Here is a 16,014-nt window from a genome sequence, read left to right as displayed (position 1 = left end):
TTTTCAAATAGTTTCTGTCACAATGAAAAAGACGTAAAAAAACCATCCATTCACAATGATGAAAGTAGTCCATAATATACGAACAACCAACACTGATATTGATGGACGCATTTTATGAAAATTTCTTGTTTGAACGAGTTGCAATTCCAACTCAATTGAATGTGAATAGAATTGAATGGTGGGATGCCAAACGTACAGATAGTCATCGTTGCTTCTATAAAAAAAAACTAATCAAAATGAAGTAAGAAGGTGTCCTTTTGCAGTCGTTTATGAAGTTTTGTTGAATTCAGATCATAGAAAGTCAAAGATTCGACGGTTATGATGGTAAGGTGATATGCGAATTGTCTGTGAGCAGTGTAGGTTTTTTATTGGATTATATCGACTCTATTGCACTCAAAGATCCTGCCTTCGGCTCAGGCTACAAACCTTCCTCTCGGCAAAATAAAAATCTCCAAACAAGGACGTAATGTATGTGGAGTTACAGAAGGTGTCATCAGGTAAAGGAAAGAACAAACTTCCAAGCAATAGGTCTTTATTACTCCGACGACTCTTAAGAACTAAATACACTGGTTTAACATAGTCTTTTATATCATTCAATTGTACACCATTTACATGGAAGTGCAATTCACATATTACATTTACGTTGCGTTTTACTACAGTAAACATTTATCAAATATGTTTCTTCATGTTATATAATAAACAAAAAGTGTTGCTTCTTGTTTATTTCCTCGTAATAACAGTGTCATCGTGAAATTGTTACTTGCATAACTATGTTTCTAGGCCATTACCACATGTACTATTCGGACCTGAGCTAGCACTACTACTTGCACTAAGACATCTTGATACGTAAAAATCTCAATGTTAAATATAGAAAAAATTACCCCTTCAAGGGTCATTATTTCACGAAATTGAATTTGGGGATGTGATATGCCATTCCATTCCTTAAGTTTACAGTCTATATCGCTTTTTAGGTGGCAGTTGAAAACGTTAAATTATTATGCAGTCACGTCGCTCTTAGCAATTGATTAGGTATGTTACCTATTACAGACGGTACGTATAAGTATGGTGATATTACCGAGCGGGAAACTGCTTCGAAAAACGGCGGTTAGGACTTTGACTTTCCGTTACTTTTTTGGAATCCTTCGACTTTCAGAATAGATCCGGTATTTTCCGGATATCACCGAATTTTCATGAATTTGTGACTTTTTCCTGACTTTTCGTAATTTTACAGTAATTTTCCAGACCTTTTCATGACTTTCCGTGACTTCCGCGACTTTCCTGTACATTCGTGGCGTGACGTTCTATGGCTTTTTGTGACTTTACTTGACTTTTTGACTTTTCATAATTCAAAAAGCTCTCACAGAAAATTGAACAGCTGTAACAGGTAACGTGCGTCCCCAGGTAATGTGCGTCCCCAGGTAATGTGTTTTACGTGTTACGGCATGTTTCATTTTCATTTACATTGCCTAATCACGTAAAGCATTGTACTTACGAGGTTCCAAGTTGTTATTTGACAAGTGGGGAATACAGCCCTCCCCTTCGGGTCGGGCTGTAACAACCCACTTATGAAATACACAACTTGGAACCTCGGAAGTAATATACTATTCAATACATCTGTGGCATGTAATTTTTTGACAATTAGATGTGACAGGTAATGTTTGAAACAAAAACAAAAAAATATTGTATTCGCCAGGCTCGATCCGTAGACCTCCCGATCATGAGTCTGGCGCTTTGTCACCACTCAGTTCATGACTTTCATTTGCCTTATAGTGAATATAAGCTTAACATTACAAAGTTCTGAAAGAACAGGTTAAGACAACCACGAAGGCGGGTAACACCAAACTTTATAAACGCAGTCACTACAGTGTGGTTTGAGCTTGAAGAAAATATTTTCTTGGAAAATTCAGAATTTTGTTTTTGTTAAGTTGCATTTTTCATATAAACTTCGCAGTCGTTGGCGCAATTTGTGTATCACCGCTTTTGTGATCAAGTCAGGGTTGTCTTAACCTGTTCTTTCAGAAACTTTAACATTACCGATCACAGATTATGTGCTTACAGGAAGCTTTGGGGCAAGTAATGACTTGTCAGCTAACTTTTCTTAACATTACAATCAGAAGTTAATCTTATTGGACATATTATCTGACGCAGGTAATGTGAATTTTTTGTCATCCTCTTTAGTCACAAACTCAAAAAAAGCCACGGAGTGTCACAAAAAGTCCCGGAAAGTCACGAAAAGTATCGGAAAATCATGGAAATTACTGTGAAGTCACGGTAAATCACGAATAGTCAAGAAAAAGTCACGAAAGCTATGAAATTTCGGCGAAAATCCCGGATCATCAACCAAATTATTTTTTTAAAATCTAAAAAGAAGCCATTCATAGAGGAACATCTCACTTCACGTTGAAGTTTATTGCGGCTTGTCAACTTTCGGCACCCTGGACTTTACTTAAATCGTCGAGGAATGGCTCCAAATAAATTTGTAAAAATCCAAAACGGAATTCTAGATTTTTAGAAATTTATTTGGAGGCATTCCTCGACGATTTAAGTAAAGTCCAGGGTGCCGAAAGTTGACAAGCCGCAATTAACTTCAATGTGTTGGGGAAAATATAGTTTGGAGGTTCTTCTCGGGAATGAGCTTACAGCCTTGCATTACTCAGAGCTTGTTGTTTATTTGTCATCAACAGAATGTTAGCCGTCCATAACAACCAACGGTGATCGGACAAAATAACTTCCGGACAAAATAACCCCGGACAAAATAACCCTGGACAAAATAACCCCGGACAAAATAACTACCAATCACATTTAAAAAAAAAAAATTGTGAATATAAATAGAGCCGAAGAATATTATATTCGAGGATATCGACATACGAGTATATCTCGATTATATTCGAGTAAATTGTACTATATTTGAGGACATCGACTATATTCGAGTACATCGACTATATTCGAGGACATCGACTATATTCGAGGACATCGACTATATTCGAGGACATCGACTATATTCGAGGATGTCGACTATATTCGATGACATTGACTATATATGAGGACATCGACTATATTTGAGGACATCGACTATATTCGAGGACATCGACTATATTCGAGGACATCGACTATATTCGAGGACATCGACTATATTCGATGACATCGACTAAATTTGAGGACATCGACTATATTCGAGGACATCGACTATATTCGAGGACATCGACTATATTCGAGGACATCGACTATATTCGAGGACATCGACTATATTCGAGGACATCGACTATATTCGATGACATCGACTATATTCAAGGACATCGACTATATTCAAGGACATCGACTATATTTGATGACATCGACTATATTTTAGGGCATCGACTATATTCGAGAACATCGACTATATTCAAGGACATCGACTATTTTTGATGATATCGACTATTTTTTAGGGCATCGACTATATTCGAGAACATCGACTATATTCGATGACATCGACTATATTCGAGTACATCGACTATATTCGATGACATCGACTATATTCAAGTACATCGACTATATTCGAGGACATCAACTATAGTCGAGGACATCAACTATAGTCGAGGACATCGACTATATTCGATGACATATCTTCTACCTTCGAAGACATCGACTATATGCGAGGACATCGATTATATTCGACGACATCGACTATGTTCGAGGACTTTTCGACTATATTTGAGGACATCGACTATATTTGAGGACATAAATATCTTCTACCTTCGAGTATATGTTGACTATATTACAGCATATCTCGACTATATTCGAGTTTATCGAGTATATCTTCACTATATTATAGCATATCTCGACTATATTCGAGTATTTCTCGACTATATACGAGTGTATTGACTATACTCGAGTATATTGACTATATCGAGCAAATTCAGATCGACTGTAATTGACTCAGATCGTACTGGAATTTAGTCGATACACATAACAAAATCGCAGATGCGAATACGATCATGATTTTGACAAAAGTGTCAGCGCCGCAGGCCGTGAAGAATAAGGAAAAATAAAAAAGCGGGGTCGAGGGACGGCAGCCCCCGCTAAGGGGGGTCAAGGGGGGAGTATCCCCCTTGCAGGTCATCATCAACTTTGCAGGGGATATTTTGTCCGGGAGTTATTTTGTCCGGGTAATTTTGTCCGGAGTTATTTTGTCCGGGGCTATTTAGTCCTAGAGCCCAACCAACACCGCAATGAAACTATAGATGGTCTGAACTCACCATTACAAAAAATCGCACATGGCGAGAGAGTTTCCGATGAACTCACTCACTAACATTTCTCCATTTCATTGATAATCTCTCTCCCTCTCGCTCTCTATCAATTTGACATTTCATTACAATTCAGCGCAGAATCAAAACAAAACACAACTTTGTATGTTGACAACTGCATCATCGATTTCATTCTCGAAAACACTTTTCATTTCATCACAATTACAAAACTCAGGCAAGCACTCAGAACGGCTTTGTTTCGGCTTAAATTCGAACGGACAATGGCACATTAGTGAAACGGACAAATTTATATTCTGTTAAACGTGCGGTTCAAGCGACTAAAGGAATTGAATATTCGCTGGAGATACCCCTTAAATAGCCAAAGGATTCGGGTGAAACGAAAAGGACTGAAAAAATGGCGTTGGGAACAACGTTACTGAAGTCGCAGACGTCTGCTTTGCAGCAATTGTTAGAGGAAATTAATTTTCAACGTACGAAAGAAATGCGACAACTGCTCAAAGACGGTGAGTGGAGATTATGATTGCTGATTAGCTGTCCGTAAATGCACAGGTCCATTTCATGTTATATCGATTTTTCGTCTGAATGATGAGCAATCAGACACTATATACACGTAGGTATGAGATACAAACATCTACGTATCGCATACGCAATTGATTGTTCTGTTGGAGATTATGTTATATTACCAACAACAATTATACGGAATTGATGCGGTCGTGCATGTGTACACACGCTAACGACAATTTATTTTAACGAAATGAGTCAGCCGCAAACAAAATAAAAATCCCCGCAACTGGTAAATTGGACTTCAAACCGTGAAAATATCCGAGGCCTCTTGTTATTCAACTGATCTTTTGGCTGAACTGTTGTGCTTTCATGTCTACTGTGTCTCTGGCACTCGGCCTACAGCCTCCACGGCTGAACTAAGCTCTGAATACCCTTTCCCTCCCGAACTGTGTCCCTCCATGAAATAATTTGTCTTACCGCAGTGTCCTTGGTATACTCAGAGCCGGACTGGCCTCCCAACAACCGCTCGAGCAATTCTGTGAAGCGGCTCGTAAAATTGATTTTTGAAAAATGACAGCGGACGTTCGGGCGATGCACGTTAGCCCAGTCTGATCAGTCCAAGCCTTATCCTATGAATGTCTTGGTCAAGAGTATGAGTTCAAGAACTTTTTCATTTTCAGACGGTGGCTTTGTCGTCTTACAAGGTACAACATACTGGACGGATCTGTTCGTACGTCACTTTCTATTCCAATCCGAACCGGATCACAGTATAGACTCGGACGATTTACTGTTCTTCGTGCGAAAGAAACATGTCAAAGGTACATCTCGACAGATGCCCAAGTACGATGTAAGTCAAATCGGTTGAAGTGCTGCAAGTAGCGAGATAGAAGTCAATTTAATGGAATTCAATTTTTGTAGACCGAGGTTAATGTGTTCCGTAAGGATTCACGTAAACTGCCGATTGGCGATCCAGACGTTGACTGGGAGGAAACCGTTTATCTGAACCTAATCATCCATCAATTCAACTACACGCTAACGCTAGCTATCTGTACGCGAACATCACCGAAAGAATTACAAGTGTTGCGTCGCCATTCGCAGAGAGTTTATGCGTCGCCGAGTCGCAGGAAAATGGACACTAAAGGCGACGGCGAAGAGATGACCTATCCGCACATTTGTTTTATGGTCGACAATTTCGACGAAGTGTTCAGTGATATAATGGTTCGTGATGGCGAAATGGTCTGCGTGGAGCTGGTGGCAAATGACAGAGATGGCAGTGTGCAGGGTGTGATATTCCTCGGATCCATTCGTTACGACGCTCTGAAGAAGGTGTACGATGCAAGGGTAAGCGAAAGAGAATCGACATTTTTGTTTTTAGAAATTTATGCCCTCTGGTTTTCCGATAGCAATCGAGTCTCAGTTCCAAGGTAGCACAAAGAATGACATTCGGATTTTTCAATTCACCCGGACCACAGACTCGATGTGAATTTGTTCGGATGAAGGGACCGCAAGGCAAGGGTCACGCTGAAATGGCGGTGACGAAACCAAAGGGATCTGGAGTTGAGACACCTACCAGTGAACCGGGGTGAGTTTTCAAAAAAATCCGGGAACATTTATCGAGTTCGTGCAAGAAAAGCGATTTACTGAAGACGATTCCCGAAGTTCGTAGCGCGTCAATACAAAACTGAATATTTTTCAGGCGCTGTACACGTTCAGCAGTGTGCTTCCCATTTTTTAAAATATAGTTTTCATCAGCAACAAATTGCTATTTTGCTGTTCGATTTCCCAAACTTCTGCCGTTTCACATGCGACCTATTAGCTCAGTTAATAAAAATTAGAAACGCGAAGGTCGTGAGTTCGATTCACCGATGGGCCAGATTTTTTTTCTCTTTAGCTTTAATCAATTATTCCCTTTATAGTCCTACCGTCTCGTTGGCTTACCTCATGCTTGAATTGACGGGTAATCGCAACTAAGTTTCCTTGCAACATTTCAGTTTGTCTTGAAATTCGCCCTGCAAAATACAAGCGCCTCGAACGGTGGGCTTTTTCAATTTTTGTATTTTTCGGGATTTTTTGTAGCCAGTGCGGCCTTGATATCATCTGATTCTTCATCTCCAATCACATCATTAGTCTTCAAACAGAAACATTGGTCATGTCAACTCTCTATCTCTCTACACAAATGTGTACGAATTGTGAATTTTGATTGATTCGGAATCTAACTTCGAAAACCCAGCCGAACCCGGTCCAACAACCCGAAATGAATTTTTGAAACCCGACTCAAATCTCACCCGAAAGACTCTGGACAGATTTTTATTGTTCAAATTACTTGAATTTAATATTGTCCGGTGAAAGGCAGTGACTCTAGTTTCATTGTAGTTTGTACCTTTAATAGACATATTGTCGCTCACAACTGATCTGTTACGTTAAGATTTAATTCAGTTTCCGCCGCTCGGGCGTTTTTATTTAACTCAAAACCTGAATATTCGACGCTCATGACATGGTCACAATTGGTCCCCAGTCACCAAAGATGTTGTACAAACGTTGCCATAGACCGACGCCACCATACACTCTTCATCAATGATCGATTTTTGATACCCATAATTTCCATTCCTTTCGCAGTTTCTGTGCAACGGACATGTGGGACGAATGGGACGAGGATCCTGATGATTACTACAATACGCGGCATCAACGACGATTGAGTGATCCAAGTGCCAATTTAAACAATTTTAGTCGCTATGGATGGAAATCAAAAAGTTCAACGGCTGACAATAATTCTGTTGGAGCAAAAGCCCGATCCGAAAACGAGGGACTTGATAGCTTAGCTAGTGAAGTATCGGAAATTGAAGGCGGCGATCTAAGAGATGGTGAGTGAACTGGTTTACTACAATTTTAAATTCGTTTTGTCCTCAATTACTCGTTCTATCTCTCTGTATTTTAACTTCATATAACCGAATTGCATGTTCTACACAACCTTCTTTCCTGTCTAAAACTAAATTTTTTTGATGTTATCTTCGTTGTGTGAATTTACCGATTTTCGATCTACCGACCAAACCAATGGCCTGGGTTGAGCAATACAAATATTGTTAATCAATATTGTGAAATGAAAAAAAAAAAAAAAATCGAGTACCCCAGGTGGGACTCGAACCCACAATCACCGCCTTAGGAGGGCGATGCCTTATCCATTAGGCCACTGGGGCTGTCACTTATTGTTCGCTAAATTCGTATAAATATAATAACACCGAGCAGCGACTATATACGCATGACATTTCGTTGATGTGAATACATTACCATTTTCTCTCCATTCATTCTACGTCGTTTGCAACCAGCTGATATACAAGAATTCATTGATTGTGTTCTCTGAGAGAATGGTTCGACACACACAAAGAGATTAATGTGAAAGAGTTTTGTGTTGAGTAGTGTGTTGTGTTGAGATTCGTTCACAATGGAATTGTTTATGAAAGACAGTGTATGACGGTTTTGTTTATGTTTTTCTTTTTGTCGGAATTTGACAGCCAAAAATATTTTTATTTAAAGGCAATTACGATATAAGTCTCTACGGAATCTCAGTAAGGAAAAGGTTGAGCTTTCATTGACGGTTTCTTCCTCTACTCATCAGTCTTCAATCAACACAGGTTAACCGAAATCTATTTTTGTTGCTCGTCTTTTATTGTGGATCACGGCTTCTTTGCCGATGAAACCTTTTTATTGCTAGTCGTTTGTTACACTGACATCAAGACAAAATGCGATTTTTTTTATAACTGGCAAAGACGATTGACGATTGACGATTGAATACAGAATTCACCTCGTGAGCCAAGGCTCGTGTATGTACATGTACAAGCGGGTCTTCCCGGTAACCAAAATGGTAACACTGACTTCCCGGTCCATACATTTTTCGGAGGTTCTACCTAATTAATTCCATCTTCAATGCCCGCGTACAAGAGAGCAGACAAATAAGCTAGTTCACTGGATAGATTAGGATTAAGAAAAATAGAAAAATTACAAAAGTTTCTCATTTTTATTCGGAGAATTTTCAGGAGTTAAAAGTTGGAAAGACCCGTAGAACGTGATGACATATATTTTTGGCCGAGACATTTTTCAAATCTATTCTTTACCATGAAGCTATGGCTGCAGAATTTCTTATTTTTGTCTCATCATGGCTTCATTGTAAGACAAATCATTTGAAGAATGTCTCGGCCAAAAATATGTCACTAACTTCTTGAAGTTGTGAATGAATATCCCAATTCTCAGGCATGGCTCTCAATATTTTTAGCCCTGTACGAAGTACGAAGGGGCTTATAGGATTACGCTGCCGTGTGTAATTGATGGAATTCGAAGCATACGGTAAGGGCAAAGTGTTTGCCTATGTTCATAGATAACGAATCCGCAATAAAAATTTTGTCCGTCCGTCCGTCCGTCTGTCCGTTCGTCTGTCACGTCGATATCTTGAATAAATCAAATCCGATTTCAAATTTTTTTTTTCCCTGAAAGATAGTCAAAATAGTGAGGCTAAGTTCGAAGATGGGCGATTTTGGGTCGACCCTTCCGGAGCTGGGGCCCAATAAGTGCCTAACTGTTTTTCGACGATATCTCCAGACATTTAAGCACTACACTTGTAAGTGATACGTCAAATGAAAGGTATTTACAATACCGATCGACAAAAAGACCCCTTGGTGTGAACTAGGTACAGGGCGGCAAGCCGTTTTTGCTTGTAGGTTGGCCAAATTTGAACGTATTTAGATGGATTTTGCTTTATTAGACCGTACCAATCAGGGAAAAAAAAGTTTATGAAATTCGATTCACCGGAGCGTGAGCTAGGTGTCTTGGAGTGAGCTTATATGTGGCTACTCGGCCGTACAGTGAAGGTGGTGTTTTTTGTTAATATCTTGAGTAAACTTTGACCGAATTTCAATTTTTTTTGTTTGAAAGGTACTAACGAGTGTAAAGCAGCCGTACTACTTTCCACCTCCTAACAAAATGGCCGTCGGCCGCCATTTTGGATTTTTGTAAAATCAATATAAATCGGTGAAAATGATACTTACTTAATTTTAGGTCAATTCGAAATTTGTGTTACATTTGAAAGGAACGTCGTACGGGGCTTCGTAATTGCGCTATGCGCAATTTTTAAGACGTACACATTTCATAAGAATTTTACTTTACCGACGTTTACGGGCGCAGTAGGCTTACGGTAAGAGTAGGGCGACGGGCGAACTAGGATCACGTACGCAATAGATGGACGGGTTTGTATGGGGCTCAGTCGCAGCAAACGCTCCGACTGTTCTGACGGCTCGTTTTTAAATTAAAATCAACCAAAAACAATCCTAAACTTTTGGAGGCCATTCAAAAATTACGCATGCTCTTAAGGGACAAAGGGGAGTTCCCGAAAGAACGTGAATCATAAGTTCAGTACCCTACGCACTGTTTTATGAAAGTTTTAGTAAACTGCCGTCATGTGCATATAAGACTAGGGATAGAAATCGAAAAATTGTCGTTTCCATGTGACATCAATTAATACATGTAAACGTCACTTTTAGAATGTTACATGCGTCGATCTTCGACGGTCGAAGTGTTCGAATTATGAAAAGTTAGGTTGACAAAGAAACTTGATGATGGAAGGGGTTCAAAAAATATTATTTTTCGAGAAAGCGATTGTCAGAGCTGTTGAAATAATATATTGTCTTTACGTTGTTGGTTTTACACTTTCAACAGAAGATAAGTAAAGCTACCAGTTCACTTTTATGTTAATTTCTAAGGCTCCGTTCAGATTGATCAGGAAAACCTGATTTATTTCGGGTTTTCCTGAACCTGATCTTTGCCTGAACCTGAATAAGAGATTTCAGGTTCAATCACTAATAGTGTCGACTAAAACCTGTACAGTCGACATCAGTGAAATTTAGACATGAATTCGCTTCAGCTGTTTTTCAGCCAGCTGGTACTGAATACAAGCAAAAGTTGCGTAATGTGTCTACTTACAGCTAAACTGTATAAAGACTTATGAACAGTTTTGTTTGTAAGAGTGGTCCGGGTGATAAACAGCTGAAGCAAATTCATATCTAAATTCGACGTCGACTGTAACGGTGGGTAAAGTGGTTTTTACTAGCTTAGGTAGATTTTGCTATAGCGAATGTCCGTAATGAACATTGCACTTATTGCATGATCGATCAATTGTGAAGAATCGGCCATACCTGGATATTTACATTCATTGACCTATTGCAATGGTAAATTGCGTAGTAATGATTACTCTTATGAACAACACAATCTTTCGCTTATTTCTGTTGTCTGGCAGTGTGTGCTAGTCGTGCTGAAATGTTATGCAATAGATCTCAAACATCTCAAAAATTTCTTTTTGTAAAATAATAACGAAACCCACCCACCTGATTCACATTTCAAAGATTCGAAAAAAAAAAATTAAGGAAAAATGTTACCAGAGCCAAAAGGTTATTTTTTTAAACAAACTGAGAAGCAGGACAATTTATACAATTATTGAAATGATTCCATTTGATACAGAAAAAACGCTTCACATTAGAGATAACCCCGACAGAGCATTCCTCTCATTATACATTTGAAAAAACCTAACTAAAAACCAAAAGAAAATCCTTTCCCAAACGAACGACTTCATTTTGCAACAATTTCTAAAGTCAAAAAAATGTGTTTGATCTGTTATAGATCGTCCTGCTTCCTCAGCATCGGATACCAAATTGGCAACGAAAACAACCACTTGCTGTAATTGTTTCGGACCGAAAAAACGTTGGAGCGATTCAGCATCTGGCCAAATGTCTGATGTTTACTGTCGCACTTGTGACGATGACATTGACTTTGACTCGCCGGCCTGTCTAGCCAATATTACACCAAAGCGCGGTAAACCGAAGCATAGAAATCTGTTGACCATTGAGAGTGAGCTAGAGATACCGAATGTTAAAGAGCCGAAAAAAGAGCGCAAATTGTCGGTAAGGGAGAAAAATCACGAAAATCGAAAAAATGTCAAAGAAAATTGCCTGAACGGCAAGAATAACAATAAGAAAGTGGAAGAATATGAATTAGCCCAGCTGGCGACCGCATTCGACGATGATCTATCGGTTGATATTGTTAAGATGGGCGTTTTAAACGAATTCGAATCGAAAATAATGATTCGGGTCCAGGGCAAAGAGGAACTTCCAGCTACACAGACGACGAATACCCGAACAAATACAGACGCTAGTGGACTGAACAATGTGAATTTGAATAAATATTCTTCCGTCGATAACTGTAGCAACAGCCATCCATTAGATTCTAACAGAATTTTAGATAATCTCGTTGACAATACGAGCACGTCGAACGACGATCGATGTGCGGAGACGACAAGCAAAAAGCCGAAAAATGATGAGGCACTGACTGACGATTACAATGGCAATGATGGTAGCAGATTCGATCGGCTGAATCGCACCTATTCCACGCTTCCGAAAATGAAAAACAAACAGAATGTGCCTAATGCGATGAGACCGTTGCGTAAAGTACCGATGCGAACGACCCCAGATGGTACGAACATTTACTATTGGTGTGACGTGCCCAAGAAAATGCAAAAAGGTTAAACCAATTTTTCTTTTGTTTATTTGTTTTATTGTGTAGGTTGTAGTGGCTCCACCGGCTGCGGCTGCTAAAAACTTGTTAAGCTCTGAAATTCGTTCTTTTATATCTGAGTTATAAAGTTTTGAAATTTTAATTTAGACGAGTGTTGAGGGTAGGGCAGCCTTAAGGAATTTCTATCACGAAAAATTCACGAATTTCACATAAAAATCTTGAAAATTCGTGGAATTCGGAAACAAATTCGTGAAATTCTGAGAGAAATTCGTGAATTTCGCAAGATATTCGAAGAAAAATGTCACAATTCCTTGTGCAACTTTCGCAGAAGTCGTGACACTTTTTGTTACATTTAATGAACAAAAATTGTCAAAACTAGGGTCTTCTAACCTGCTGCATACGGTAAGCATTTGATCAGTATTATTATCGGGTCTTTTACTTCCATTGATCCAAGTATTTCTAATCTATTGATTTCAAATCTTGTACGTCAATTGTTTTAACATGCATTTTACTATATGAAGAACCACATTACCCAGAGCTTGTCATTATTTTTGTCGTCGTTATCGATAACAGATGAATGTGACAGGTTAATGACTGGCTTTTGACAGTCGAACCGATTTTTTCATCTCCAATAAAAGTGAATGAATGAGTGCACTTGCTGTGTGCGTATCAAGAAATATTGAATAAAGCTTTTTGATAAGTGCTGGTAAGTGCATGAATGGTATTGCGAAGATCGATTGAAAATTTCTTACTTTGAATTTAATGTAGCGAAATGCTGTGAGTTCATTATATTCTTGGCATTTTTCATACAAAAATTCTCTGTATGGTGTAATGACCGCGCTACTAGGCCTAGGATATATTTTTTAAGAGGAAAAATCAGTGTGCTTTCCTTAGCTCCTTAAAATGTACGAAGCTTTTGCATGACAAGAACAATGTTAGTCGACGTATTTGTATTGATGAGTACACATAATAGTATGTTACATACTTGGTTTAGTAAGTGAGTCATAATTGCACAAGTTTGAATGAGTGCGTGAGTACGAGCGCACACATTTAAACAAGTGCATTTGACTCACTTAAGTGACCAAGTTTGTAGGTACCACATTTTATCATATTATCTTTAGGTATGAATTAAATAACAGCATCCAACGTATTTTGGTTTAGTACCTGCTTTGACATAGGAAAAAAGTTGAAAAAAACTGATCCGAAAATAGTCCGCATGTAACGAAGCATTTTCGCAGGAGTTCAATTGCTATGTAATGGTCAACTTTCGCATAGGGTAGGTGGTAAAGTACTTTACGGTTGGTGGTCCTATTGATTGTAATAGTACATTACTATATAAGTGAAGTAATTTGATATGTCGTATCCAGGTGAGGGAACAGCCACATTACCTCACTAGTAACGTAAAGTACCTCACGCTCAAACGTGAGAGGGTACTAGTGATTGTAAAGTACTTTAAAGGCCAAAATAAAGATTTTGCTACGGAAGGTAGAATCATGTTCACCACAGCAAACACCACCTACCCCTGCGCTGATGTGATAAAATCAATTTTAAAGTCTCAAAATGTGTAGTGTTGTGTATCATAATTAACCTGTTGTAATTCTCATTGCAGAGCTCGACGACGGTGCATACAATCCACTGTGGGCTACTCGAGGATTTACTCAGACATTCCATTTTTGGAAGGAGCACAGAAGGCAACAATCGACGCCGCTGAATGCATTTTTAACTTATGTAACATTGCCTTGGTGGAGCATTGCTAAAGGTGAGTGATCCTATTGATCTGTGTTCTGTGTTGAGAATCCATTCATTGTCCAGTTTCTGTAAATTTCATGAGCAAATCTTAGGTTTAATTGAATTTTCCAGGTTGAAATTTTAATTTTTTTATTTGTTCCTTTCAGATCTGCTAGATCATCGCGAAACACCGATATTAACATTTTAGTCAACATCCACTTAACTCAACTTTGCTTGTACTTATAATCCGATACACATCAAACGACAAACATTTTTTTGGCGGCTTTTTTGAACGTTTTCTTGCAATTTTTTGAACATTTTTTTTAGAGGAAGTAATAGACAACAGACAATTTAAAGTTAAAAACAGTTATAAAGCGCAGACAATTCCGAACGATTTACTGGTTTAAGTTTCTGTGATAAATTCAATTCAAATTTCGTTAACTTGAACGTTCCTTTTATGTTGTGAACAAATTTTACTTTTCTTGTAGTCAAAGCCAAAAATTTAAACTTTTTTATTTGAGAAAAATAAAATAAAAAAAAAGTTGAAAGAAAAAACCAAATTTTGTACCGAGGAATTATTTCGCCTTTTAAGCCTGGACGACAGACTGGTGGACCCAATACTCATACAACGCAATATAGTAGGTAAAGTACAGTGATATTTGCACATGTTGGGGAGTAAGGTAAGTCTCTTGAAAAATAAGGTTTCAATTTACAGTGGACGTGAGTAATATTTGTGTAGGAAATTGATTCAGCTGATTCACTCATATATAAACAAAACTGGTTATCCGTCTTTTCTTTATACGTCTCTGCCACTACCCCTTGCATACGTGTAACTATTCCACTCGTATAAGATGGATAAGAAGTTTTGTGTGTATGAGTGGACCAAATGAAGAACAACTGGGCCAATTATTTGTGAAATTGTACGAAATTTGCGAGTGGGAAACAACAATGGAAAATCTTGTCCATTCGCCAATTATTTCCCCATTATTCGCCCTTCATTCGCTCATTATTCACCTTTTTTCGTTCATTATTCGCTTAACACTGTCCCACCATTCGCTCGTGTTGTTTTTCCCTCGGAAATTTGTGACATTTAACGAAATTTGTGAAATTTAACAAAATTGTTGAAATTTGACGAATTTTGTGACATTTAACGAATTTTGTGACATTTAACGAATTTTATGACACTTAAAGAAATTTGAAGACATTTTGCGCAATCCTAGGCTCATCGAAATTTCGCAAAAAGTAGGAGGGATTCTTTTGAAAAACACCCTTCGAAATCGGTAGCATTTTCCAGTGGACTTTTTGATATGTACCTAGAAAGGTATTCGACCCCAGAAACCAAAACCACTTTCAAAAAAATTCTTCGAAGCCTGTGTCGCTGGTGAAAGGTGATCAAAACCCGAAAATTAGCACTTTTCTTACAAAAATTTCGCCAGTTACACGAGTCGTACTCGTGTGGAATGTCATTAGAAAGGTAATCACATGCACTATTACCCAAAAAGGGACTTATTGTCTTTAAAATTCATCCACACTGAAAATGTGCACTAAAAGTTTTCAACCGAAGACTTATGCTGAAAACAAACGAGGCATTCAAAACATGTTTTGGTCCTTGTTTTCATGACGAAATTGTCGCAACTGTCAAATAAAGTTAGAAATTTCTCCAACGAAAATTACGATTGCTGCATTTGTCAATGAAAACTAGGACCAAAACACGTTTTCAATGTCTCGTTTGTTTTCAGCATTACACTGTTCTTACAGAAATTTCTCGAGGTACACAAAACGTACATGGTCGTGTGGGGTGTCATTTAAAAGGTAATTTTATGTGCTTTTGGGTTTTATGGGGTTTGGATGCATACGCGATGAAATGTCGGCATTCAACCATTTCAAGTTCTATCGGTCTAGACCCCGAAGATACGTTTTTGAAAGGTATCGTGTGATACCACGTGTTCGTTCGGTTACAAAAAAATGTTTTTTGTGACGGTGCATC

The 16,014-nt window shown here is 38.4% G+C and overlaps 1 protein-coding gene and 1 non-coding gene across 3 annotated transcripts; one reads left to right on the top strand and one right to left on the bottom strand.

Moving 5' to 3' along the window:
- Positions 1-4,348: 4,348 nt before the first annotated feature.
- LOC119075523 (uncharacterized protein KIAA0930 homolog) lies at positions 4,349-14,579 on the top strand. Of its 2 annotated transcripts, XM_037181991.1 has the most exons (8): positions 4,371-4,747; positions 5,429-5,595; positions 5,667-6,089; positions 6,152-6,330; positions 7,365-7,609; positions 11,409-12,305; positions 13,909-14,058; positions 14,195-14,579. In XM_037181991.1, the coding sequence occupies exons 1-8, from the start codon at positions 4,639-4,641 to the stop codon at positions 14,233-14,235; spliced, it is 2,211 nt and encodes a 736-aa protein (XP_037037886.1). In that variant the 5' UTR covers positions 4,371-4,638; the 3' UTR covers positions 14,236-14,579. The 2 variants fall into 2 exon arrangements, with proteins under 2 accessions (XP_037037887.1, XP_037037886.1); XM_037181992.1 differs by lacking the exon at positions 11,409-12,305 and having other exon boundaries at positions 4,349-4,747.
- Trnar-ccu lies at positions 7,870-7,942 on the bottom strand. Its single transcript has one exon. It is a non-coding gene; the product is annotated as a tRNA-Arg (tRNA).
- Positions 14,580-16,014: the final 1,435 nt, after the last annotated feature.

The sequence above is a fragment of the Bradysia coprophila genome, unplaced genomic scaffold (assembly GCF_014529535.1).
Source record: "Bradysia coprophila strain Holo2 unplaced genomic scaffold, BU_Bcop_v1 contig_219, whole genome shotgun sequence".
Classification (NCBI taxonomy): domain Eukaryota; kingdom Metazoa; phylum Arthropoda; class Insecta; order Diptera; family Sciaridae; genus Bradysia; species Bradysia coprophila.
This window is presented reverse-complemented; position numbering and strand designations above follow the sequence as displayed.